The sequence below is a fragment of the Ahaetulla prasina genome, chromosome 14, assembly GCF_028640845.1.
Source record: "Ahaetulla prasina isolate Xishuangbanna chromosome 14, ASM2864084v1, whole genome shotgun sequence".
Lineage (NCBI taxonomy): Eukaryota > Metazoa > Chordata > Lepidosauria > Squamata > Colubridae > Ahaetulla > Ahaetulla prasina.
The window spans coordinates 12,721,842-12,748,774 of NC_080552.1; the positions used below are offsets into that span (position 1 = coordinate 12,721,842).

The 26,933-nt window shown below is 44.7% G+C and overlaps 1 protein-coding gene across 1 annotated transcript; it reads left to right on the forward strand.

The window, feature by feature from the left end:
* The first annotated feature begins 6,621 nt into the window (after nt 1-6,621).
* On the forward strand, nt 6,622-22,959 carry MCRIP2 (MAPK regulated corepressor interacting protein 2). The gene is made up of 5 exons (XM_058157757.1): nt 6,622-7,044; nt 7,418-7,544; nt 18,237-18,364; nt 19,625-19,726; nt 22,543-22,959. Exons 1-5 carry the CDS (start codon nt 6,990-6,992, stop codon nt 22,611-22,613), a joined length of 483 nt encoding a protein of 160 aa, XP_058013740.1. The 5' UTR covers nt 6,622-6,989; the 3' UTR covers nt 22,614-22,959.
* Nucleotides 22,960-26,933: the final 3,974 nt, after the last annotated feature.

Genomic DNA, 26,933 nt, shown 5'->3' on the forward strand with positions numbered 1-26,933 from the left:
TCCTTCCTTTCCTTTCTTTCTTCCTTTCCTTTCTTTCTCTTTCTCCCTCCCTCCCTTTCTCTTTTTCTTCCCTCCTCCCTCCCTCCCTCCCTTCCATTCCTTCCTTCCCTTTTCTCTTTCCTGCTTTTTGTAGTTTCAGTGTGTATCCATAGAAATGTAGTTTCTTCTTTGTAAAACCTTTAATAAAACATTTTTAAAAAAAAACATTGGCTACTTTGGTTTACAAAAGAAAGCATGGGGAAGAAGGGGTCTTTAAAGTCTCAAACTTTAAAACATCTTGATCTACAGCTAGATGAAAGATCAGTGATCAAAATAATTAAAAGTTCCTTTGCAAGCCGTGACATTATAAGAGCACAAACCTGCCTACCGTTCCTGTCCTATTGTTTCCTTTCATTATATCCAATTAATATAGTTATCACATACTTATGCTCATATATATGCTTATATATTATATAGTTATTTTCATGCTTATGCTTATATATCCTGTTGTGACAAAATAACTAAAAAAATTATTTGCTCCTGCAAAATGAAGAAAACGGCTGCTCTCCTAGAAAGTGGGGGGGCGGCACTGAGAGAGAGAGAGTTAGTTAGCTGCAAGGAGAAATTTAAACTTTCCCCCCAAATTTGTTTTTTTAATTATTATTTAGATTTAGATCCCACCTTTATTATTTTTATAAACTAATAATATAAAACTAATATTAGTTTTATTTTTATATAGAATAGAATAGAATAGAATAGAATAGAATAGAATAGAATAGAATAGAATAGAATAGAATTTTATTGGTCAAATGTGATTGGACACACAAGGAATTTGTCTTGGTGCATATGCTCTCAGTGTACATCAAAAAAAAGATACGTTCATCAAGGTACAACATTTACAACACAATTGATGGTCAGTATATCAATATAAATCATAAGGATTGCCAGCAACAAGTTATAGTCATACAGTCATAAATGGAAAGATTGGTGATGGGAACTATGAGAGGATTAATAGTAGTGCAGATTCAGTAAATAGTCTGACAGTGTTGAGGGAATTATTTGTTTAGCAGAGTGATGGCCTTCGGGAAAAAACTGTTCTTGTGTCTAGTTGTTCTGGTGTGCAGTGCTTTATTTATTTTTTTATAAAAGGCAGAGAATCAGAATAGAGCGGGAAGGGACCTTGGAGGTCTTCTAGTCCAGCCCCCTGCTCAAGCAAGGAGACCCTACACCATTTCAGACAGAGAGCATACCTAATGCCCCTTGTTCCTATTTTACCCACAGAAACAACCCTGTACGGGGGTTGGGCTGAGAGGGAGGGCCTGGCCCAAAGTCACCCAGCTGGTTTTCATGCCAAAGGCATGAATTCACCATCTGCTTTCTAAGCGAAAACCTTCACCATTACACCATACTGCCTTTCTAAGAACTCTCTAAAGTTCTTCTCTATAATTTCTCTATAACTGAAGAGGTAGAACTAGCTCAGGGGTCAGCAACCTGCAGCTCTGGAGCCGCATGCGGCTCTTTCATTCCCTCTGCTGCGGCTCCCTGTCGCTCAAACTATGCGTCACAACCGCCAATGTGTGACACCCGCCATCACGTGATTTATTGAGCTTTTTGACCCACATTTTTGTTGCATGCAGAAATAAAAATTTGTTTTCTCTGTAGCAGTTCATTGATTTCATAAATGCAGCAGGCGATAGTTTTTTTTTTAAATACATAGCATAAAAACGATATATGCAGGGTTATCTTCATTTTATATGTCAAAAGGGTTTTGTGGCTCCCGGTGTTTTCTTTTCTGTGGGAAACGGGTCCAAATGGCTCTTTTGAGTGTTTTAAGGTTGCTGACTAGCTGAATTAGCTAGAAGTGAATTTAGCTTTCCTATTGACTTTGCTTGTCAGAAGGTTACAGAAGAGGGCACCGTCATAAATAGGAACCAGTTGCCTATTTTGAATCTGATCTGAATTTGTTGAATTTGATCTGAATTTTGATGATGTGACCGTAGGGCTGCTGCAACCGTTTTACATGTGAAAAAAAACAGTCATAAAATATATTTTTTTTTCAGTGCTGCTGTAACCTTGAACAGTCTCTAAACCAATCAAGGATTACCTGTATAGGTAGACCTTGACTTACAACAGTTCATTTAGTGATCGTTCAAAGTTACAAACGGCACGGAAAAAAGCGACTTATGGCCATTTTTCACACTTACAACCGTTGCAGCAGCTCCATGGTCTCGTGATGCTTGACGACTGGTTCATATTTATGACGGTTGCCGTGTCCCTGGGGTCACGTGATCCTCTTTTGCGACCTTCTGGCAAGCAAAGTCCGTGGGAAAGCTTAGCAACGGCGTTACTCATTTAACAACTGCAGTGATTCACTTAACAAAGGTGGCAAGAAAAGTCGTAAAATGGGGCAAAGCTCGCTTTAAAAATGTCTCGCTTTTTTTTTTTTAATTTACATTTATATCCCGCCCTTCTCCGAAGACTCAGGGCAGCTTACAGTGTATAAGGCAATAGTCTCATTCTATTTGTATATTTACAAAGTCAACTTATTGCCCCCCCAACAATCTGGGTCCTCATTTTACCTACCTTATAAAGGATGGAAGGCTGAGTCAACCTTGGGCCGGGCTTGAACCTGCAGTAATTGCAGGCTACTGTGTTCTAATAACAGGCTTCTTACCAGAGTTCTACTGGTACCAGAGTTATCAGAGTTCTACTGAGCTATTACGGCCCGTAATAGTAACAGCCTGAGCTATTACGGCCCGCTTAGTAACATAAATTCTGAGCTCAATTGTGGTCATAAAACAAGAACCACTTGTACTGTTTTTCTGCTTACAAACCAACTTCCCTGTGCCTTCAGTGCAACATGGACTCTGGAGCTCAGTGGTTGGGCTGGATTGGTAATTGATACTCACTAGACAGGGATCTCCAACCTTGGCAATTTTAAGCTTGGCGGACTTCAACTCCCAGAATTCTGGTAGTTGGTCTTCCAAGCTTAAAGTTATAGGGACACAGTGGCTCAGTGGCTAAGATGCTGAGCTTGTTGATTGAAAGGTCGGCAGTTCAGCGGTTCGAATCCCTAGTGTTGCGTAATGGGGTGAGCTCCCATTACTTGTCCCAACTTCTGCCAACCTAGCAGTTCGAAAGCACGTTAAAAAAAATGCAAATAGAAAAATAGGGACCACCATTGGTGGGAAGGGAACAGTGTTCCATGCGCCTTTGGCGTTGAGGCATGCCGGCCACATGACCACGGAGATGTCTTTGGACAGCGCTGGCTCTTCGGCTTTGAAACGGAGATGAGCACTGCCCCCTAGAGTCGGGAACGACTAGCACGTATGTGCGAGGGGGACCTTTATCTTTTAGGCTTAAAGTTGCCAAGGTTGGAGATCCCTGCATTAGAGGGCACACAACCCCACACTCCCAAATCACTCCTCCCTATGACGGAAGCATCTTATCTAGTTCATGGAGCTGCGATTCTCAAGGTCACCCGTAACTTTGGGTCTCTTTGGAGAACAGAAATAAGGCAACTGAGCCATCAGCTGCTCACGGAAGGCCCCGTCTTAAGCCACACCTGATTTCTGCCTTTTTTTAAAAAAAGCCATCTTAATTGGACCATTGATGGCTGAGAGCAGCTAAACCCCAATCCATTTTTCAGAGCTTCATGATTAAGATTTATTCCATTGGATTAACTTTGGCTGGAAAAATCAGGAATTGGTAGTCCTCGGTTTACATTCATTCATCTAATGACCGTTCAAATTTACGGTACTGAAAAAAAAATGGCTTATGCTGCATTTCCCAGGATCATGTGATCAGAATTCAGGGTTGTTGTTTTTTTGCAATCGGCATGCTTGTAGCATCCTGGGCTCATGTGATCACCCTTTGAGACCTCCCCAGCTTGCATCCAACAACCCAAATCAATGGCTGAAGCTGGGTTTACTTAATGACTCCATGATTCACTTAAGAACTGCAGCCATTTGCTTAGACTTAGAATAAGTCTCTTTATTCTAAGTCCCTTTATTCAAAGTGACAATAACTTTATTGTCACTTTGAATGTACACTAATCGGCCTACATTAAAAAGAAATGTTAACCACCCATGGTTAAAGCTCACGAAATCGAGCATGGCTCACTTTAACAACCTCCTTGCTTAGCAATGGGAATTCTAATTCCAGCTGTCATAAGTCAAGGACTACCTGCCTTCAAAACACGTCATTGGATCAAGCAAGGCGGAAGCGTCCTTTTGGGTGCCAAAAAAAAATATATGAAGCTGTCCAGGGGATAGACGCAAACACCCAAAGATTTCTGGATGTTCTAAAGCCATTCGCCCTAACTTAAAACTGTGTTAATTTATGACTTTTTAAATCACAATAGGAACTGACATGTTTATAAATATTTGGATATAATCACCAATTGATTTAGCGAGCACGACAACGGTAGGAAAATTGGTGCTTTTGAGTTTCACAGGCTTTGGTTCATAAATGAAACCATGTATCTTATTTAATGTATAAGATTTATAAACTATCTCATTCCAGAGGGTAAAAAAATAGATATTAAAATAAATATTGAAACAATAAATGCAGAGAGTGAAACACACTGTATTAAAACCTATACGTGCTATTTATTCAAAGTATATGTATAAATATATATATTACTTAAATACACACGTTTATGTAAGGTTGTTGCCATGTTATAGCTTTTCGTTCCGTGTACTTTGCAACCAATGGAGGATTATTTCTCAACCTTGACCATATGAAGAGGTGTTGGATTTCAAAAGTCCACACATCCTAAAGTCGAGGAATTCTGGGAGTTGAAGTCCACCCTTCTTAAAATTGCTGAGGTTGGCAAACCACTGCAGAAAAGGGTAGCCAAGTCAATACTTGGTTGGATGCCCATCTCATCCAACAAGCTATTCATAATGGCCAACCAACTGGTCTCTGGCCACCTCTGCCACCCAGCAACGACACCCCAAATATGACATTTGCATCATTGCATCCTATTTTATCCAAATCTTAAAATTATTGCATTTTATTCCCATTGCTTATTTGTACCCTATGACTATCATTAAGTGTTGTAACTTATGATTCTTGACAAACGTATCTTTTATTTTATGTACACTGAGAGCATATGCACCAAAGATAAATTCCCTGTGTGTCCACTTAGCCAATAAAGAATTCTATTCTATTCTATTCTATTCTATTCCATTCCATTCCATTCCATATTCTATTCTATTCCATTCCATTCCATTCCATTCCATTCCATTCCATTCCATATTCTATTCTGTTCTGTTCTGTTCTGTTCTGTTCCGTTCCGTTCCGTTCCATATTCTGTTCTATTCTATTCTATTTCATTTTAGACTGCATTTTATTCCCAGTTCATTTTAAATTGTATTTTTTTTATTCCCATTCCATTTTAAAATTGCTCTTATCCACTGTTAGTAATCATTTGTTCCTGCAACTCTGCCACTTCGATACGGTCCAAGGACGCTCTCATCCATAAAAATGAATGATGGTAACATTTGCTCGGGGCTGAATAGAATTCAGCGGCCAGCTCATCTGAATGCAACCCGGGACTTTGAGGAGACAGGGGGTGAGTTTGCAGGTGTCAGTTTAGATGGCAAGCGGAATATGGGTTTTTGATCCTCCACTGTTAGGGAGGGGAGGGAGAGGGAGCAGGAGCGATCCCTGCAAGGAGAGAACTAGCCTCTTAACCCCAACTGAACCCCAACCTAGGCGCACCTTTCTCCTAGCAAGGTGACACCAGGGGAGCTTGCAACGGGCTGCACCTGCCCCTCTTATCTCGTGATTGCCTGGGCTTGGGACACAAGTGAGAATGTCACGGGAACCGATCCAGGCAAGCTGGATCAAGATCAAAGGAGGTACTAATGCCATTCTATAAAGCCTCAGTAAGACCGCACCTAGATTACTGCCTCCAGTTTTGGTCACCACATTATAAAAAAGATGTGGAGACTCTAGAAAGAGTGCAGAGAAGAGCAACCAGGATGATTAGAGGACTCAAGGCTAAAACATATGAAGAACAGTTGCAGGAACTGGGCATGGCTAGTCTAGGGAAGAGAAGGACCAGGGGAGACAGGATAGCAGTGTTCCAGTATTTGAGGGGCTGCCACAGAGAGGAGAGGGTCAAGCTATTTTCCAAGGCACCCGAAGGCCAGACAAGGAATAATGGATGGCAACTGAACAAGGAGAGATTCCAACTAGAAATAAGGAGAAATTTTCTAACAGTGAGAGCAATCAACCCATGGAACAGAAGTTGCCTTCAGAAGTTGTGGAAGCTTCATCCCTGGAGGCTTTCAAGAAGAGGCTGAACTGCCATCTGTCAGAAATGGTGTAAGGGTCTCCTGCTTGTGGGGGGAGGGTTGGACTAGATGACCCACAAGGTCCCTTCCAACTCTGTTCATCTGTAAAACAATGTGTCTCAATCTTGGGAACTTTTAAGAGGTGTGGATTTCAACTCCCAGAATTCCCCAGCCAGCTGGCTAGGGAATTCTGGGTGTTGAAGTCCACCCCTCTTCAAATCCCCCGTCGTTGGGAAACCCTGCTGGAAAAGCTCCCCCTCGGCGCCTCCCTTACGCAATCCAAAGCCAGGGGAGTCCCGGCCAAAAACGCGCGGCGCCTTTAAAAAGCGCAGCCCGCGAGAGGGGCGTGCTGGAGGCAGCTCCGGGCTGGCTGGCCGGCTGGCCCTGTGCTGGGCGGCCTTAAAGGGGACTCGCGCCTTGGGCCGGCCAAGTGAAATCCCAGGCCGGCGGACGGGGAAGAGTCTGCGGCCGGTCTCTAGCTGCTGGTCCTAGCCAAGCGATCGGGGATTCTGGCCGAGAGGCGGGGCGGCCCTCCCCAACGGGAGGAGCCTCTTTCGAACCCAGCTCCCGGGAAATGCCCAGCGGGGAACTGGAGGATCCCCAGCTTCCTTAGAATCTGGAAGGCTTGAGTGAGCGCCTCCGACGCCTGCCTGCTGCCTGCCTGGCCAGCCTGCGGCGGGGAGAGGGGACGGGGGGGACACGCCGATGATGTACACCATCACCAAGGGCCCGAGCAAGCTAGCCACGCAGAGGAGGACAGGTAAGGCTGGCTGGGTGGGTGGCAGGGTCGTGGATTTTCACCCACCCACCCCACGCTCCCCGTCCCCCTTCTATTCCCTGATCTGAGCTTGCGCTGGACCACAATGCCCATCTTCCCCCGGCCAAGAAGAAGATCGGGGGGCGGGGGGGGAATCGCGATCTCCCCACCCACCCACCCTCTCTCCCCACCTGGGAAAAAAACCCCTCCCTCTTCCTTTCTTCCCCCCTCCCTCTTTGAACTGCACCCCCCCCTCCTCTCCTCCTCTTCCTCCTCCTCCCCACCCCTGGGTTCAAGTGTCGGGCCGTTCCGCAGGCCCAGGTGTGTGTATACCCACGGGTCGGTGTGCGCCTTTCTCCCTCCCCCCCCCACGCAGGTCCCACGCAGCAGGTGGAGAGCAAACTGGTCGATCTGAAATGCCGGCGGCCGCATCAGCAGCAGCAGCAGCAGCAGCAGCCGCAGCCCCAGCAGCCGGCGGAGCTCAGCTCGTGGCCCCTTGCAAGGTGAGGAAGGGGCGGCTCGGGAGGGAGGCGGCGATGCAAACCGCGGCGGTAGAGAGAGCGAGAGCGAGAGAAAGGAGAGGACGTCCCCGGTGCCCGCTTGACCTTGCCGCGCGTGGGTTGCCCCGGAGCTGGCTCCCCTGGGCTGGATCCCCCGGGGCTCCGGACCTTGGGGTGGGGGGGCGATCGGTGAGGCATAGAGGGGTCGTCCAGGTTGGGCCCGGCCGCGGGGGTCTCCGGCAACCCGGCTAGCAACCTCCCCGGAAGGCAAGTGGAGGTGACCTTGTCGGAAGGCTTGGCTGGCTGTCCTTGTGGCCACATGGCTCCCAAGGGGCGGGGGATGGGGATGGGGAGGGAGGGAGGAGGGGCCTGGGTGGGTGGGAGTGGGGAGAAGGAGAGGGGGGGTTACCTGCCCCCCACCCTATCCACCCGCCCGCTGTCCCCCCCTTCTCTCCGAGCCACGTGGCTTTGCAAGGACAACCCCGGCCGCCCGCTCGCTCGCTCGCACGTGCGAGCCTGGAGGGAGGGGAATCTCCTTTTTGGGAGGTGGGGGGGGGGGGGGGGGAGTAGGCAGGTGACGCCAAAGGACGTCACGAGATGGGAGTGGAGGGTGGGGGGAGCTTGTGCCCAGGAGGCAGCCTTTGCCCTAGAGAAGGCCAAGGCACAGGAGAAGGAGGAGGAGGAGGAGGTGGGGGGGTTTGGGAGAATTGGGGGTTGGGGGGGTGCAGGAGTATGAAGGTGGCTGCTAAACCTGTTGAATGCCCGCCTTCCGTGTGGGGGGTGGGTGGGGGGTGGTTGGGGAGAGGTGCTGAGCAGTAGGCGCTGGGCTTTTTTGTATTCCTTTGAGTGCCTACACACACACACACACACACACACACACACACACAAACACACATACACATGCACACTCTGCCTTTGCTCTTCTGGGCACTTGGCTGGGAAACCCTCCTGGAGAGTGAAAAAGGGATGTAACAGAAACAGAGTTGGAAGGAGCCTGGGAGGTCATCTAGTCCAACCCCCTGCTCACACAGGAGAAAGTTTTTTATTTATTCTATCTGTCTGTCTGTCTGTCTGTCTGTCTGTCTGTCTGTCTGTCTGTCTGTCTATCTATCTATCTATCTATCTATCTATCTATCTATCTATCTATCTATCTATCTATCTATCTATCTATTTTGTCAAGCATATATAAGATTAACGGATGCAAGTCTAAACATGATTTTGGAATACACGAAAAGGATACCGAGAAAAAGGGACATTAGGACAGGGACGGAAGGCAACGCAGAGGGTGGACTTCTAACCCCCAGAATTCCTCAGACTCAATCTCTAGACTCATTTTTCAACCTTGACAGCTTGACAGATTCCCTCAACACTGTCAGACTATTTACTGAATCTGCACTACTATTAATCTTCTCATAGTTCCCATCACCAATCTCTTTCCACTTATGACTGTATGACTATAACTTGTTGCTGGCAATCCTTATGATTTATATTGATATATTGACCATCAATTGTGTTATAAATGTTGTACCTTGATGAAGGTATCTTTTCTTTTATGTACACTGAGAGCATATGCACCAAGACAAATTCCTTGTGTGTCCAATCACACTTGGCCAATAAAATTCTATTCTATTCTAAGACATGCTGGGGAATTCTGGGAATTGAAGTCCACTAGGCCAGGGGTCTCCAACCGTGGCAACTTTTAAAGATTTGTGGACTTCAACTCCCAGAATTCCTCAGCCAGCTTTTGCTGGCTGAGGGACTCTGGGAGTTGAAGTCCATAAGTCTTAAAGTTGCCAAGGTTGGAGATCCCTGCACTAGGCTAGACAATATTAATTTGGAGGGCTGATTGCAGAGGTCATTTGTTCGAACGTGCATCTGTTTTTGGGTTTACGTGCTATCTGCTCGGATTCACAGGATGCGCTCAACTGGAGTTGAATACAGGTAGTCCTCGACTTACGACCACAATGGAGCCCCCCTCCCCAAAATTGCTGTAGTTAAGCAAGACATTTGTGAAGTGAGCTCTGCCCCGTTTTACGACCTTTCTTGCCACCCCCTCTTGTGAACAACAACAACAACAATTTATTATTACAGTCTTAGACCAGAGACCACACAGTTAGTTGTTAAGTGAATCACTGAAGTTAGCAAGTTAGTGAATCTGGCTTCCCCATTGACTTTGCTGGTCAGGTGGTCGCAAAAGGGACCTCGGGACACAGCAACGGTCATAAATACGAAACCAGTTGGCCAGCCTCTGAATTTGGATCATGGGATTATTGTGGATGCTGCAAAGGTCGTAACTCTGGAAACCGGTCGTGAGTCATTTTTTTTTTTCAGCGCCATCGTACCTTTGAATGGTCGCTAAATGAACCATTGCAAATCGAGAACTACCAACCTATAGTGGAAATGCAAACTTTCCTCTTTGGCCTGTTGGGCTAAGCAGAACAGAGTTTTGGAAAGAGTGTTGAAACTGGCGAGCTTGGAAGGATTAAGGATGGGGGGGAAAAAACCTTCCCACTCAAACAAGTAGCCCGTTTTGTACTGATATTTCTCGAATTATGACAATTCAGGACCCGAATTTCCATTGCCAAGCAAGGCAAGTTGTTCGGTGAATAATAAGTGGATTTTGCAACTCTTTTTTTTTTTTTTTTTTTGCCACAGTTGTTAACCAAACCTCTCCGGTTGTTAAGTGAATCGCACAGTTGCGAAGCAAACTCCGTTTCCCCCCCCCCCCTATTTGCTTGTGGGAAGCGAGCTGAGAAAGTGTGACTCTGGAATGCTGCAACCATGGTGAATAATACGCCAATTGCCAAACACCTGAATTTGAAATCACAGGACTGTGACGACGCCACAAAGGTTGCAAGTCACCTTTTTTCTCTGCCGTTGTAACTTTGAACCGTCGCTAAGTGAAGGATTGGGAATTGAGGATCGTCTGGGCAAGCTTCGAGCTTCACCTCTTAATCTAGGAAACCTCCGCTTGTTTATTTCCATTTTTAAACGGGTTCTGCAGCCTTTTCGAAGGCCTTTTGAAAAAAAACATGACCTGAAGTAGGTCATCACTACGTCATAATATTAATTGCTCATTTTTGGGGGGCATTGTCGGTTCGGTGAACACAATGGTTGTGCTTTGGGTAATCGGGAGTGGGGGGGGGAAGTAAATTATAGCGTAATTGAGTGTTAAACTCTTCCGTGGCTGAAAAAAAAATAATCCCACAGATATAGGATTTGTTTGTGGTGAGAAATGGATCCGCCCTTGAGTTCACCTGATACTGCCGTTTTCGTTACACAACAGCATTAATTTTGATTACACAATTGTTAACACTGCACAGGTACTCCTCGAATTGCGGCAGTTCATTTAGTGACCGTTTGATGTTACAAGGGCACTGAAAGTAGTGACTTGCGGCCTTTTTTTCACACGTATGACCATTGCAACTGCCCCATGGTTCATGCGATTTACATTCGGATGCTTGACAGTTGACTCAGATCTATGACGGTTGCAGTGTCCTGGGGAATCCCCTTTTGCGACCTTCTGACCATCAAAGTCAACGGGAAAACCAGGTTTACTTCACAACCGAGCGACTGACTTAACAGCTGCAGCGATTCACTTAACAAACGTGGCAAGGAATGTTGTATAATGGGACAAAACTCGCTGATCGAATGCCTCACTTAGCAAGCTAAATTTTGGGCTCGATTGTGGTCGTAAGTTGAGTTGGGTTAGTTAAAATCCTTTCCCCACACCTCAAAGGGCCCTGAAAGAGCAGACAATGTTGTGACCGAGGCTCGAGAATGATTACTAAACACAATTCAGTCCTCAATGAACTTATTTTATTAAGACAGCTGAGAATTAATTCATTCTCAGCTTCATCCTAAACAAAATTCTTAATAACCAGTCCCTCGGCCTTATCGCCAACCTTTGATGTTTTTGGCAACCTGCCAAAGGCTTTTCTTGGCAAACCCCCCACAAAGTTCAAGAGATGCTGACAAGAAGCACGGAAATCAGCATTGCTTTCCTACAAAGAACCCAACAGCTCATTGCTGCTCTTTTAAGCCTTATGGGAGGGGCCAATCATCTCCTGGCCTTACTCCTGAGTCATCCTTTTTGCTCTAGCTGCTCTTGCCTTCTGGCAGCTCTTCTCATGCGTGCATTGAGGTTCTGGAGTCTGCACCTCACTCCCTGATGCCCCTGGTTCCACTTCAGCCTCCAATGCAGAGCCCTCGTCTGGGCCTTCCCCTGACTCCAGGACTGACCCATTGTCCTCCCCAGCCAGGTCTCCGACCTGACTCCGATGCCAGGTTCGCGGGCTGCTGGCGGACCACAACAGACAATACTTCCCAAACTTTAGAAAAAATGTTTGCGTTGCAAAGCAAATTGTGCTTGATTCTCTGGCACTGCCTGGACAAGTCCCTGCAATTTTCTTGGCCACATTTTTTTCAGAAGCGGTTTGCCATTGCCTTCTTCCTAGGGCTGAGAGAAAGCGGCTGGCTGACTCAAAGTCACCTTAGCTGGTTTCATGCCAAAGGCAGGACTAGAACTCACCATTGCTCAACTGCTTGAAAATTAAATATGTTATTGAGCGTTGTGACCAGCTTTGCTAAAATAAATGACTTGTGCAAGACTGCGAAGGTATCCACCTACTTGGAAGATACTCGACTGTCCCATTGACAAAGTTATCTTCCTTTTGGTCTATATAATTTATTGCCCTGGATATTTGCTTATGTAGCAAGAGTCCAAAAACTGCTTCATAAATCTCTCCTTACTTTATAGCAGCGTTTGCACAACACACGTTAAATGATGTAACAAAATTAACCCATTTTCTGGCTAGGAAGAGTTTGCGGAAGCGTGAACTAACCCAGGGGACACCAAACTGCCCCTACCTCTTAAAACCAAGATCCTAAACCAGAAAATAATTGGAAAGCCTGAATTAGATATTAAAACTAGAGAGAAATTACTTTTTGCAGGTTTATGGTGGAGGATTATATATACATTCATTTGGCTGCATTTGAAGGATTGGCTTGATCATGGTTCATAGAATCATAGTTTTCTTTGGGTGTCTACATTGGTGAGAATATGCTGGACTATTGAGAAATCCTGTGGGCTAAATCGGGTGCAACAAAACTGAGATATGATTATCTAATTTATGTTGTAGATGCCTAGCCAACTGTGAGCCATTAATCCATGTTATGTCTTAGTACTTTTGTGTAAAATCTGCAAGTGTGGCATGTTTAAGCAATCACAATTTAATGCAAAGTTAAGACTATGATACCATGGTATTATATACATAGTTCAGGTGGTAGTTTGCAAAGTTTCCTCTTTCTATTTTTGCACAAGATTCTAGACCTCATGGAGTGGAGGGGGAAAAAAAAGATATGTAGTCATTGCAATGTTTAGGCATGGAAAGCGGACAGAAAACGGTGCAATTCATCCTCTGAAACTTTTACTCCTCCTCCCAAAAAAAAGGCGTTTATCTCAAAGTGTATTTAATAAAATATATAATTTGGGCCGGGAAGGCACCAGACTGAGGTCAGACACACGTCAACATATAGTAGTGGCCAAAATTGTGGAAACCTTTTGGGAAAAGTGTATTTTTGAGGTTTGATGGCTAATAACACCACTTTGGTTTTTTTGAAGTTTCAAAATAATCCTATTCCACTGCTGGAATGGCCCAGATCTTCACCCAATTGAAAATCTATGGAGCTGATTAAAAAAACTTGTTAGTCAGAAGAGACCCAGCAATAAAATCCAGTTATAAAAGCAATCCTTCAATCTTGGTTTCACGTGATAACAGCTGCAGAACTAAAAGACTTGGTTCACTCCATGGGAAGACGTTGTAAGGCCGTCATTCATGCTAAAGGTTACCCAACTAAGGATTAACTGACATGGGGATCATTTTTGCAGATCTCGCTTTTTCTATGGTGATCATTTTTATATATCTCATTTTTTCTACGTGTTTCGCTTTTCTTCTTTATACTGTAACTGCTATTCTAATAGCAAATCCTTCCTAAAAGTTATTGCATTACATTCTTGATTCAATTATCTTTCCATTGATATATAATTTTATGGTGCGACTCCCCCTAAAAAAGTGGTGTTATTAGCTAGTTTTAGAAAATACACTTTTCCCAAACGGTTTCCACAATTTTATGCCACTCCTGTAGGTGCGTATCGATCACCTTCGATCAAACCTTGCTCTGTCTTGCCTTTCCCAGCGTTGTGTGTCTCTTTCAGCTTTGGTACTGGCTGGCTGTTTTTTTGTTGTTTTTTGTTTTTACAATGACCGCTTGTTCTACTGACCTTGAAAAAAATGCGTGTCCAGTTGCAACGAGAATTTGGGAGAAGGCCTGGATGGAACACAGGAGGAGGAGGAGGGCTGGGAAGGAAGAGTAAACAACATGTGACTTGCTTGATGTTGTGGAAGTGCGATCAGGTGGAAGGAACTGGGTCATATGCCGTTGGACTCCTGCCCTAGAGAACTTAGAAACTGGGACAAAGTCCAGAATCGCATCCTAGATAGTGACTTGCATATTCTCGAACGAAAGGACAAATATTATTAGTAGTAAGAGGAGTAGAATTAGCCTTGCCTCTTCATTCACATCACCCTGCCAACAAAAGTGCGTATAGTCAAAGCTATGGTTTTCCCAGTTGCAATGGATGACTGTGAATATTGGACCATAAGGAAGGCTGAGCGTCAAAGAATTGAGGCCTTTGAACTCTGTTGCTGGAGAAGATTCCTGCGAATCCCTTGGACTGCAAGGCGAACAAACAAATCAGTCCTAGAGGAGATCAACCCTGACTGCTCTTTAGAAGACCAGATCCTGAAGATGAAACTGAAATACTTTGGCCACCTAATGAGAAAGAAGGACTCCCTGGAGAAGAGCCAAATGCTGGGAAAGATTGAGGGCAAAAGAAGAAGGGGACGTCAGAGAAGGAGGTGGCTGGATGGAGTCACTGAAGCAGTCGGCATGAGTTTAAATGGACTCCAGAGGATGGTAGAGGACAGGAAGGCCTGGAGGAATGTTGTCCATGGGGTCGCGATGGGCCGGACACGACTTTGCAACTAACAACAACAATTTGGGCCGTGGTGGCTCAGGCTGTAAGATAGCCTGTTATTAAAACACAGCTGCCTGCAATTACTGCAGGTTCTAGTCCCACCAGGCCCAAGGTTGACTCAGCCTTCCATCCTTTATAAGGTAGATAAAATGAGGACCCAGATTGTTGGGGGGGCAATAAGTTGACTTTGTAAATATACAAATAGAATGAGACTATTGCCTTACACACTGTAAGCCGCCCTGAGTCTTCGGAGAAGGGCGGGATATAAATGTAAATAAATAAATAAAAAAACTTCATTCAAAGGAACACAGCTAGTCCTCGACTTACAGCTGCTTGCTTAATGACGGTTGAAACTGAAAGAGCTCAGGTTTGAGGAATGCCAATGCAGTCTGAAATCATAGGCTTGCCCGTGAAAGTTCTCGTTTGCACCAATAGCAGGGAGTCCTCAACGTACAACACTAGGTTCGGAGGCAGTTTGAAGTTACGACGGCACTGAAACATGTGGATTATTCCGGTGTTTTTCCACACTTATGGCCATTGCACCATCCCCACAGTCATGGACATTTGACAACTGACTCGTATTTATGATGCTTGCAGTGTCCTGGGGTCACATAATCCCCTTTTGCAATCTTCTGACAAGCGAAGTCAGTGGGGAAGCAATGGGGAATTCACGTCACTCACAACCACGCTACTAACTTAAGAACTGAAGTGAGTCACTTAATGACTGCAGCAAGAAAGGTCATAGAATGGGGCAAATTCATTGAACAAATGGCTCGCTTAGCGAGAGAAATTTTGGGCTCGATTGTGGTCGAAGACCCGTATGTGGAGTAGAAAATATCTACTGGATTGATCTGAACTGCAAACCTGAGCGGTTGGATTTCGCAGCTTCTCAAAAGGAAGCAAGAATTAGATTAACGGAGTTGGAGGGGACCTTGTAGCAATAGCAATAGACTTCTATACCGCTTCATAGTGCTTTTAGAGCCCTTTCTAAGCAGTTTACAGAGTCAGCCTCTTGCCTCCAACAATCTGGGTCCTCATTTTACCCACCTCGGAAGGAGGGAAGGCTGAGTCAACCTTGAACCAGTGAGATTTGAACTGCCAAACTGCAGCTAGCAGTCAGCTGAAATAGCCTGCAATACTGCACTCTAACCACTGCGCCACCTCGGCTCTTGTAGGTCATCTAGTCCAGCCCCCCCACCCAAGCAAGAGACCCTACACCATTTCTGATAGATGGCAGTCCAATCTCTTCTTGAAAACCTCCGTTGATGAAGCTCCCACCACTTCCGAAGGCAACTTCTGTTCTATTAGTTGATTCCTCTCACTGTCAGAAAATTTCTCCTTATTTCCAGATTGAATCTCTCCTTGTTTCGTTTCCATCTATTATTCCTTGTCTGGCCTTCATGTGCTTTGGAGAATAACTTGACCCACTTCCTCCTCTCTGTGGCAGCCCCTCAAATATTGGAAGGCTGTTATCCTGTCTCCCCTGGTCCTTCTCTTCCCTAGACTAGCTATGCCCAGCTCCTGCAACCGTTCATCCTATCTTTTAGCCTCCAGTCCCCTCATCATCTTTTTTTTTATATTATTTCATTTTGTCACAACAGTATACATAAACATCAACATAAGAAAATCAAACACGTTATAAAAGAAAAAAATATATATAAGCAAAAGTATGCAACAACCATGTTAATTTGTTATAATGAAAGGGAACAATAGGATAGGAACGGTAGGCACATTTGTGCTCTTATGCACGCCCCTTATTGTCCTCTAAGGAATGGGGTGAGGTCAATAGTAGACAGTTTTTGGTTGAAGATTTTGGGATTATGAGTAGAGACTATAGAGTCTGGTAATGAGTTCCAAGCGTTAACGACTCTGTTACAGAAATCATATTTTCTGCAGTCAAGTTTGAAGCGGTTGACATTAAGTTTGAATCTATTGTTTGCTCTTGTATTATTGCGATTGAAGCTGAAGTAGTCTTTTACAGGAAGGATATTGCAATAGATGATTCTCTGTGTTAAACACAGGTCATGTCGGAGTCGGCGGAGTTCTAAGTTTTCTAAACCCAGGATTTCAAGCCTGGTGGCATAAGGTATTTTATTGTTTACGGAGGAGCGAAGAACTCTTCTAGTAAAATATTTCTGGACGCGTTCGATTGTATTAATGTCAGAGATGTGGTATGGGTTCCAGACAGATGAGCTTCTTGCTCTTCTCCGCTTTTTTTCTCAGGAGCTCACGCACATACACACACACACACACTGGATTCACACGCAGAGCTTTGTTCGGAATTCCAATTCGGATTGGGTCTGGAAATTCAATTCCAAATTGATTTTCTGCAAATTCCGTGCCAATTCAAAAATGGTTACGATAGAGGAGGGAGCGGGAGGCGTGGAGCCTCCGATCTGGTGTGTGTGATCCTTTTGATGTTTAAACCCAGGGACTCTCCCTTTTATTAGGGCTCCAATCCGTCTCCTTTGAAGGCTGATGCAATCTCCTAACCATCCTGTGCCAAAGATTGTGACTCTCACTAATCTGACTCAGGATTAGGAAAGATTAAAAATGGACTGTTAAATCCCTGGGACCAGCCAGCGCAAGAATTAGCTTGGATGAGGGATGGTGAACCCTTCTTCCTTTATATACATACTATATGTATATACAGTAGTGGCCAAAATTGTGGAAAACTTTTGGGAAAAGAAGTTGAATGCAGATCAGTATTGACAGGCATTTGATAAATTTGCTGAGAATAACCCTGGAAAAGTTTTATATATTTACGGAGCCAAACATTCAAACTCCGTTTTCTTAGCAAGCTTGCAGGCCCCTGACTTATGACAGCAATTGGGACTGTAATTTTGGTCATAAGTCATGACAGTCATAAGTCAAGGCACCCCCATCACCTCCAGGCCCAACTTTAAAACCATTTTTACAGAGGTGGTGAATTACACCATTGTAAGACTGAACCATGCAATAGTTAAGAAAATCATGCAGTCATTAAGTTCAAAATGGACAATTTTTTTTGCCAGAAAATGACAAAAAAGATCAGAAACTGATGAATACATACATACATAAATACATACCTATCTATCTATCTATCTATCTATCTATCTATCTATCTATCTATCTATCTATCTATCTATCTATGTTTGTTTTCTGAGGTTTTCGCGTTTGTATGTAGGTCTTTGGTTATTTGGGTTTTCTCCCGCGTAAAATTAAAGTGTATATATATACACATACAGTGGTGGGATTCAAGTAATTTAACAACCGGTTCTCTGCCCCAATGATTTCTTTTAACAACCAGTTCGCCAAACTGCTCAGAAAGTTAACAACCGGTTCCCCCGAAGTGGTGCGAACTGGCTGAATCCCATCACTGTATATATATATATATAAAATAAAATAAAATATATATATTTTATTTTATATACATATACATATACATATAATCCAGGAACCCTCAGGCAGTCGCTTTCATGACAAACTATTTTGTACCAAATTTGTGTTTTGCTGATAAATCATTTATTTCTTTATCAGCAAAACACAAATTATATATGGTGGTCATGTGAATTTTGCAAACTCTGAACAGCCCTTCAGCCACAGGTTGTAAGTCCAGGCGTGCCCGTATTCCTAACGGAGCCCAGATAAAATCCTCTTCTTTTTTCTCTTTGCAGCCCCCTTCCCAAGCTCGTGTTCAACAGGGTCAATGGAAAGAGACCCCCGTTGATGATCTCACCCCCCACCACCACAGAGGAAAATTACACCGTAGCTCACGAAGAAAATGTCCGGTTTGTGTACGAAGGTAAGCTAGCTCCTGGCTGACTCTGGGACAGGACAGGAGACTTTAAGCATGCCCAATCGAAGAAGTGTGGACTTCAACTCCCAGAATTCCCCAACTCCCAGCATGTGAGCTGAAGAATTCTGGAAGTTGACGTTTGAAAAATGCTGTTCTAGGAAGAAGTCAAAACACCGATGGAGCCCCCATGCCTTAGCATGTAGAATAACAGAGTTGGAAGGGACCTTGGTGGTCTTCTAGTCCAACCCCCTGCTTAGGCAGGAAACCCTACACCACTTCAGACAAATGGTTATCCAACATCTTGTTTGCTGTTGTGTTGTTCTTGTCAAGAACACAAACTAAACCTAGACAACTGTAGGGCAACAAAATCAGGAGGCTGTTAGCACCTTTTTTGACTTACAATTTTATAGAGGGAGACCAGTCCTCAATTTGGGGACCATTTCAAACCTTATGGGGTGTGTGTGTGTGTCCTTGACTTAGGACCACAACAGAGTCAGAAATTCCCACTGCTAAGTAAGACAGTTGAGTTGGCCCCATTTTGCAAGTTTTCTTGCCACGGTTGCTAAGTGAATCCCTGAGGTCGGTAAGTAAGTAAGCTGGTGATTAAGTGAATCCAGCTTCCCCTGCTAATTTTGTCGGAAGGTCGCTAAAGGGGAATCACATGACCCCCTCCGGGACACTGCAACTGTCATAACTGTGAGTCAGTTGCCAAGCACCTGAATTTTGATCATGGGATCAAGGGATGCTGCAACATTCGTAAGCGTGGAAAATGGTCATAAGTCACCTTTTTCAGTGCCATAATGATCACTAAATGAATGGTTGTATGTCAAGAGCTCCCTGTACAGTAGTGGCCAAAATTGTGGGAACCTTTTGGGGAAAGTGTATTTTTGAGGTTCGATGGCTAATAACACCACTTTGGTTTTTTGGGAATTTCAAAATAATTCTATTTCACTGCTGGAATGGCCTGGGAATAGCCCAGATCTTAACCCAATTGAAAATCTATGGAGCCGACTAAAGAAACTTGTTAGTCAGAAGCGACCCAGCAATAAAACCCAGTTAATAGAAGCCATCCTTCAATCTTGGTTTCACATTAGAACAGCTGCGGAACTAAAAGACTTGCTTCACTCCATGGGAAGACCTTGTAAGGCCGTCATTCATGCTAAAGGTTCCCCAACTAAGGATTAACTGACATGGTGATACTTTTCCGAAAAGGTTCCCACAATTTTGGCCATTATGTTCTGTATGTTCTTTTATTCCTGCTTCTAGCTTGGCAACAAGTGGAAGAGCAGCTCCACAGTCAAGAGCAGGGAGATGTTGGATCTGGCCCAATACAATACACAGAGAAAACACCCAGCCCTGAGCTGAAAGGTGAGTAGGAAAACGACCCCTTTGCTTCTCCCCAAATCCAGGTAGGAGCAAGCTGGCTGGGGAATTCTGGAAGTTGAAGCCCACCTACATTAAAGTTGCTAAGGTTGAGAAATAGTGCTCTGCAACATAGGAGAAATAGCAATAGCAATAACCCGTAGACTTACATACCATTTAACAGCAGTGGTGAAATCTTCCCCGATTTGCCACCGGTTTGCTGCCCACGCATGTGTGGTGCGCACCAAATGCACACTGCGCGCACATGCGCACTGCATGCCAAATGCACATTGCACATGCATGCATGTGCAGTATGCGCCAAATGTGCGCTGCACATGGAAAAAGGCTTGGGAAGGTAAGTAGAACAGCGAGGGGGGGGGAAGAGCTGTGCCCCGCAATTTAGATTCATTAGAAAGCAAGATTTCTGGCTTTCTAGCGATTTTAGATTGCGTGGCACAGCTGATTGTTGGAAATACTGGTTTGGACCAACCGGTAGCTTTTTTTTAACTACTGGTGCACTGAACTGGTAGCTTTTATCACTACCGGTTCTCCCGAACCGGTGTGAACCGGTAGGATTTCACCACTGCTTCACGGTGCTTTACAGCCCTCTCAGAGTCAACCTATTGCCCCCAGCAATCTGAGTCCTCATTTTACCAACCTCCGAAGGATGGAAGGATGGGTCAACCTTGAGCTGGTGAGACTCGAACTTCTGGTAGTTGGCACAATTAGCCTGCAATATTGCATTCTAACCACTGCGCCACCACAGCTAATCATCAATAGCACTTAAGACTTATATACTACTTCACGGTGCTTTACAGCCCTCTCAGCCTCTTGTCCCCAACAATCTGGGTCCTCATTTTACCCACCTTGGAAGAAGGGAAAGCTGAGTCAACTTTTGAGATACAAACTGCTAAATTGAAGGCAGCCGGCGGCCAGCAGAAGTAGCCTCCAGTACTGCACTCTAACCATTGCGCCACTGCAGCTCAGCCAAAAAATCGTGATTTGTCTGAAGGGATGGAGAACTATGTTCTTCTTCCAAGTGGTCATGAACTCCAATAACCATTCACACCAGACAGCATCATTTTTATATATTAAATGTGTTTGTTAGGTTATTTTGTGCCATCCTTCCCCCATCTAAAGTGACTCAAGGTGGCTTATAACTTATAATTTTTTTTTATTTGAATTTATATCCCGCCCTTCTCCGAAGACTCAGGGCGGCTTACACAGTGTTAAGCAATATTCTTCATCCATTTGTATATTATATACAAAGTCAACTTTTATTGCCCCCAACAATCTGGGTCCTCATTTTACCTACCTTATAAAGGATGGAAGGCTGAGTCAACCTTGGGCCTGTTGGGACTTGTACTTACAGTAATTGCAAGCAGCTGTGTTAATAACAGACAGACTTAGTCTGCTGAGCCACCAGAGGTCCTATTATTATTATTTCCTATAATAATAGGAAAGCATGTGGTGGCTATAATTCATCCCTTCAGAAGCAATGTCCTACAGGTGCTTTTTTTCCAAGAAACAACTGGACGTTCTGGTTTTTCTTTGAAGACATTTCGCTTCTCATCCAAGAAGCTTCTTCAGCTCTGACTGGATGGTGGGGAATGGGAAGTATTTATACTCCTTGCAGATAGCAAGGTCATTTGCGTGCTTTTAGAGGATCATTACGGTCAAATCCTTCCTGTCGTCAAAGAAAAATAGAATAGACTAGAATTTTTTATTGGCCAAGTGTGATTGGACAAACAAGAAATTTGTCTTGGTGCAGATGCTCTCAGCGTACATAAAAGAAAAGATAGGTTCACCAAAAATCATAAGGTACAACACTTAATGATAGTCACAGGGTACAAATAAGCAATCAGGAAACAATCAGTATCAATATAAATCATAAGGATACAAGCAACAAAATTACAGCCATACAGTCATAAGTGGAAGGAGATGGGTGGTGGGAACGATGAGAAGATTAATAGTAATGCAGACTTAGTAACTAATTTGACAGTGTTGAGGGAATTATTTGTTTAGCAGAGTGATGGCCTTCGGGAAAAAACTGTTCTTGTGTCTAGTTGTTCTGGTGTGCAGTGCTCTAAAGTGTCGTTTTGAGGGTAGGAATTGAAACAGTTTATGTCCAGGATGTGAGGGGTCTATAGATATTTTCACAGCCCTCTTTTTGACTCGTGCAGTATACAGGTCCTCAATGGAAGGCAGGTTGGTAGCCGTTGTTTTTTCTGCAGTTCTAATGATCCTCTGAAGTCTGTGTCTGTCTTGTTGGGTTGCAGAACCAAACCAGACAGTTATGGAGGTGCAGATGACAGACTCAATAATTCCTCTGTAGAACTGGATCAGCAGCTCCTTGGGCAGTTTGAGCTTTCTGAGTTGGCACAGAAAGAACATTCTTGGTTGTGCTTTTTTGATGACGTTTTTTATGTTAGGTGTCCATTTTAGGTCTTGCGATATGGGAGAACCTAGAAATTTTGAGGGTCTCAGAAACCAGAAAGTCCAGGTGCCTCTTGAAAAAAAAAATACACCTTTGGACCAACCATGACCTGGATGACGGAGAATCTCCAGAGACATTTCAGAAGCAATGTTTCTCCCGCTTTTAAAAGGGTGGGTGGGTGGGTGGACTTCAACTCCCAGAATTCCCCAGCCAGCAATGAAACTCCATTCTGGGAGTTGGAAGTCCACCTATTTTAAAATTGCTCAGGTTGAGAAACACGGCTCTGCAATAGGTTTGGAATAAACACACATGTAAGCAGCTTTTGTGGGGGTGTTGGCCTTGCAAATTCTTAACTTCCCTCTTTCCCTTTTTTTTCTCTCTCCAGATTTTGTTCCCATTGACCTCGAAGACTGGTGGGCTCAACAGTTCCTGGCCGAAATCAAGAACGGCTCTTAAGGAAGGCAGGAAGGCCCGCTTTACAAGAGAAATTTTCAATTTCGCTCTTAAGAAAACGCAGCCGCCTCGGAGTGCGGCGAGAACTGGACGAATACAGTGGGAGGGGGACCGGTGGGGAGAGATGCTGGCTGCTCGGCTGGCCTCGGAAATGCTGAGCCGTTCCACTGCCTGGAAGAAGCCTGCAGATCATACATGGTGGGAATGCTGGGGTGCCCAGGGAGGGGGGCACGAGGGGGGCATTCTTCTCCTCCCTTGGGCCTGGCACCCAGCACCGAGTCTATTTAGGCCCCGGCGCCTAGACTGTGTTCACAATAAACACGCTGATCCTGCCAGTGGTACAAATGCAGCTTGCTTTGAAAGGAGTTTTTGGTGGAGGATTGGCCTCCCTCTTCCTCCCAAGGATGTTTCTCTCAGAAGTGAAATGCCAAAGAGTGGCAGGGAGGGAAGTCCGGCTGCAGTTATTCAGAGCTGCCAAGATGAGGGGGAACTGGGGAAACATCCAAAGACCAGCTTTGTCAATGTTTAGGTGAATATAGGCTCAGGAAATAGCAGTAGCATTTAGACTGTATATCATCATTGTCTTTTAATGACCCCCATCATCCCTTGCATCGGGCTGGAGTCAAGGCAACTGAATGAAGTTGAGTGTTTACTGGCCGGATGCCCTTCCCGTTGCCAGTGTGGAGTTATATTCAGCAAATATATTCTCCTCATGCTCAGAGAGAGAAATATCTGCCTCTACCTAGGATCGAACTCACAGCCTCCTGATCGTGAGGCAAGAACCCCACCTCTAGGCCACCGTACCACTCTAGCATTTAGACTTTATATACTGTCCCATAATTGCTTTACAGCACTCTCTGGGCAGTTTACAATGTCAGCCTCTTTTCCCCAACAATCTGGCTCCTCATTTCACCAACCTCGGAAGGATGGAAGGCTGAGTCAACCTTGAGCCGGTCACGATCGAACTCCAGGCTGTGGGCAGTGTTTGCCTGCAATACTGCACTTTAACCACTGCGCCACCGTGCCTTCAGTTCTCCAACACTTTGAATTCCAGTTACAAAGAGGAAGATTGAGTTTGGTCCCTGCGCCTTGCCTCCCCCAGCTCAGGAGTCCCCTTCCCAAACCTGGGTGAACAAGCCATAACAGGCTTTGCAAACCACACTGGTATTTAACGTAATATCCTGCTTCATACCTTGTCAACGTTGAGGCCAATGTAAGCTTGGGAACTGCCTTCGGTCTCTGGTGCTTTAAATTTTTGCAAGGAAGTAGCTGATACAAGAACCCCTAAACCTGGGTGAACAAGCCACAGGCTTTGCAAATTATATTACGGCTTAATCAGGGGTGGGGCTGCTGGGAGTTGACAGAGGTTCGGGAGAACCTCTAGCTAAGATTCTGTGGAGTTTGGAGAACCCCCAAATCCCACTCCTGGCTGGCCCCACCCACCCCATCCCTCCCCGGAGTCTCCACGCAGCCCATTTTGGATGCAGGTAAGTTCAGGGAGCACGTGGAGGCTCGGGGAGGGCGAAAAACGGCCTTCCGGAAGTTCAGGAAGGCTGGAAAAGGGCTTGTTTCTGACCTGGGGAAGCCATTTTCACCCTGCCGGAGGCTCGAGGAAAGCCTCTGGAGCCTGGGGAGGGCAAAAATACCCCCTCCTCCACTGCGGTACAAGACGCTGACTAGGCCACGCCCACCCAGCAACGGGCAGAGAACCCCTTGCTAAAATTTTTGAAGCCCACACTTGGGTTGAATGTAATATTAATATAACCCAATGCTGTTGAGTTTAGCTTAAGGATAGCCCCGAAGTGGGGTTTGTGAGTTTGGAAGAGGGGTGTGTGTGTGAGAACACAGCGGGTGGCCTTTTGTCCAATCCTCCAGTTGCTCTTAGCAACTCCAACAGTTCTTGCATGCAAAAGTGTTTTTGTTTTTCTTGGTCGGGTAAAGAGTTTCCTTCCTGGCTGGCATTTATAATCCAAGAGCAGAGCGGGCCCAGCCAAGACTGCTGGGAAGAAGAATGGTGTCATTCGTCTTGCGAAATCCTCACCTGAAATGAAACAACCCGTTGAGGGCTGGGTTCGCACCCTTGTAGGGCAAAGGTATGGGTGCAGGTTCAAACCTGAGGTGTCCAAAATTTAAATGAGAGAAGTAGAAGAGATGTTGGCTTGGCAGCAAGCCGCCTTACGGGTATTGAACCCCTTTGAAACCCGTATTCCAAATGCATGGAGTGAGTGTCTGTGTGTGTGTGTGTTAGGGGGTCCTTCCTACTCAGATGTGTGCTCTTTAGAACTGTTGTGCTACCCCTGCCTTAAAATAAACAAGTCGTCCCCCCCCCCCAGGATTTGAATTTTTGCCTGTAAATTTTGTTCATGAAAACTGGATTGAGCATCCAGTTTGTCCGTAAGTGGATACAAATAGTCGTTGACTTACAACAGTTCGTTGAGTGACTGTTCGAAGTTACAAGGGCACCAGTGGTGGGTTGCTACCGGTTCACTCCAGTTCAGGCGAACCGGTAGCAGTGGCGGCGGGAGGCTCCGCCCACCTGGCCAGACGTCATCAAATACGCTCTGCGCATGTGCAGAAGCACAAGTGAACTGGTAGCAAAGGTAAGTGAAAGCCATCACTGAAGCGCACTGGAAAAATTGGCTTATGACCACTTCTCACACTTGCAACGGTTGAAGTATTCCGATGATCACGTGATCAAAATTCGGGTGCTTGTCAACTGACTCCTATTTCTGGGGGTGGGGGTCGTAATGTCCCGGGGGTCACATGATCCCCTTCACAGCCGCATTGATTCATTGAACAACTGTGGCAAAATGGGGCAAAACTCACTTAACAACTGTCCTGCTTAGCAGCAGGAAATTTTGAGCTCAGTTGTGGTCGTCGGTCAAAGACTACCTGTATTTTGCGTTTGGCTGGCTTGGCACGTGGTGGTAAATGATGGTTTGCTTGAACGTGGTTTCTTGGATGGCCCAACGAGTGCCAAATTCACCCGTGCTGAGTGATTGGTTACAGTTTGCAAGCTGGAATATGGGTGCGATGCCTAAAACCAGTTGTTAAGTGAATCACAGCAGCTGTTACATTAGTCGCACGCTTGTTAAGTGAATCTGGCTTCCACATGGACATTGTGAGAAGATCACAAAAAAGGGATCATGTAACCCCGGGATAACTGCAATAATCAAAAATATGGGTCACGCATCTGAAATTCGATCACGATGCCACAACAGTCGTAAGTGTGAAAAATGATCGTAAGTCACATTTTTTGGGGCCGTTGTAACTTTGAACGGTCACTAAACGAACTGCTGTAAGTCAAGGACTACTTGTATCTCAGTTGGTAGGCTGAAAATAATTTGGCAGGGGTTTATTCATGAGGATGTGTGGGGATTTCAGCTGAAAAAATCAATTAAAATGTTAGCTGTGCTTTGGGTATTTTGGAACGTTTGGAGCAAAAACAAGTTCCCTTGACTTTCTTAGACGTAGAAAAGGCCATTAATAGTGTGAAGTGGCCTTTCTTCTTTTAAGGTTTTGGAACTCCCTAAAATGGTATAAAAATACGACACATAAATGCAGGAACCTCTGAAAAAGGATGTAGAATTTCCCTTTCCGGTTCACTTAGGCCGAATCGGAATCAGGCATCATATTTAAGCGGGTCAATTGAAGGTTTTATAGAGGCATTTCCACGACCTGATAAGCTTGGTTATTTTTAACCTTGATGAGAGGTTTTTGGGCCGCTTAATAAGCCTCTTTGTTTTATTAAAAGGTGTTGCGGGATCCCAGAAAAATGGAATAATTCAGTATCCAGATTGAAGCATGTGGTGCAAATGTATTCCACGGATAACCCTCTTGGTTTGCGGCAGAAAAATATAAAGAACTTTCTAACATCTTAAAGAAAAAAAAACAATTATCGCTTAAATGTTTCACTGATCATCTTCATCCATCTGCATGTAGTCAATAGCCTGCTGATGGACTGGACTATGATCCATAAAAGTGTGAAATAACAGATTTTTCAGTGACTTGAATTCTCTGGGGTTTAAGCTGAAGTTTCAGTCTAGTTGACCGCCTGGCCAGGAATTAGCTGGGTTTTTTATTATTATTATTATTATTATTATTATTATTATTATTATTATTATTATTATTATTATTATTATTTATCTGCTTCTTATCTATTAAATAATAGATAATATTAAATTAAATTAAATAATACCAGTCACCGAAAAGTAGGACTTAGACAGCTCCCATTTCTAATCTTCCAATTACATGATGGTGAAGTTTGATTTTCCTTGTTGTTCTTTACTGGTTTTTTTTAGTAAATAGCATGGTTGGGCAATA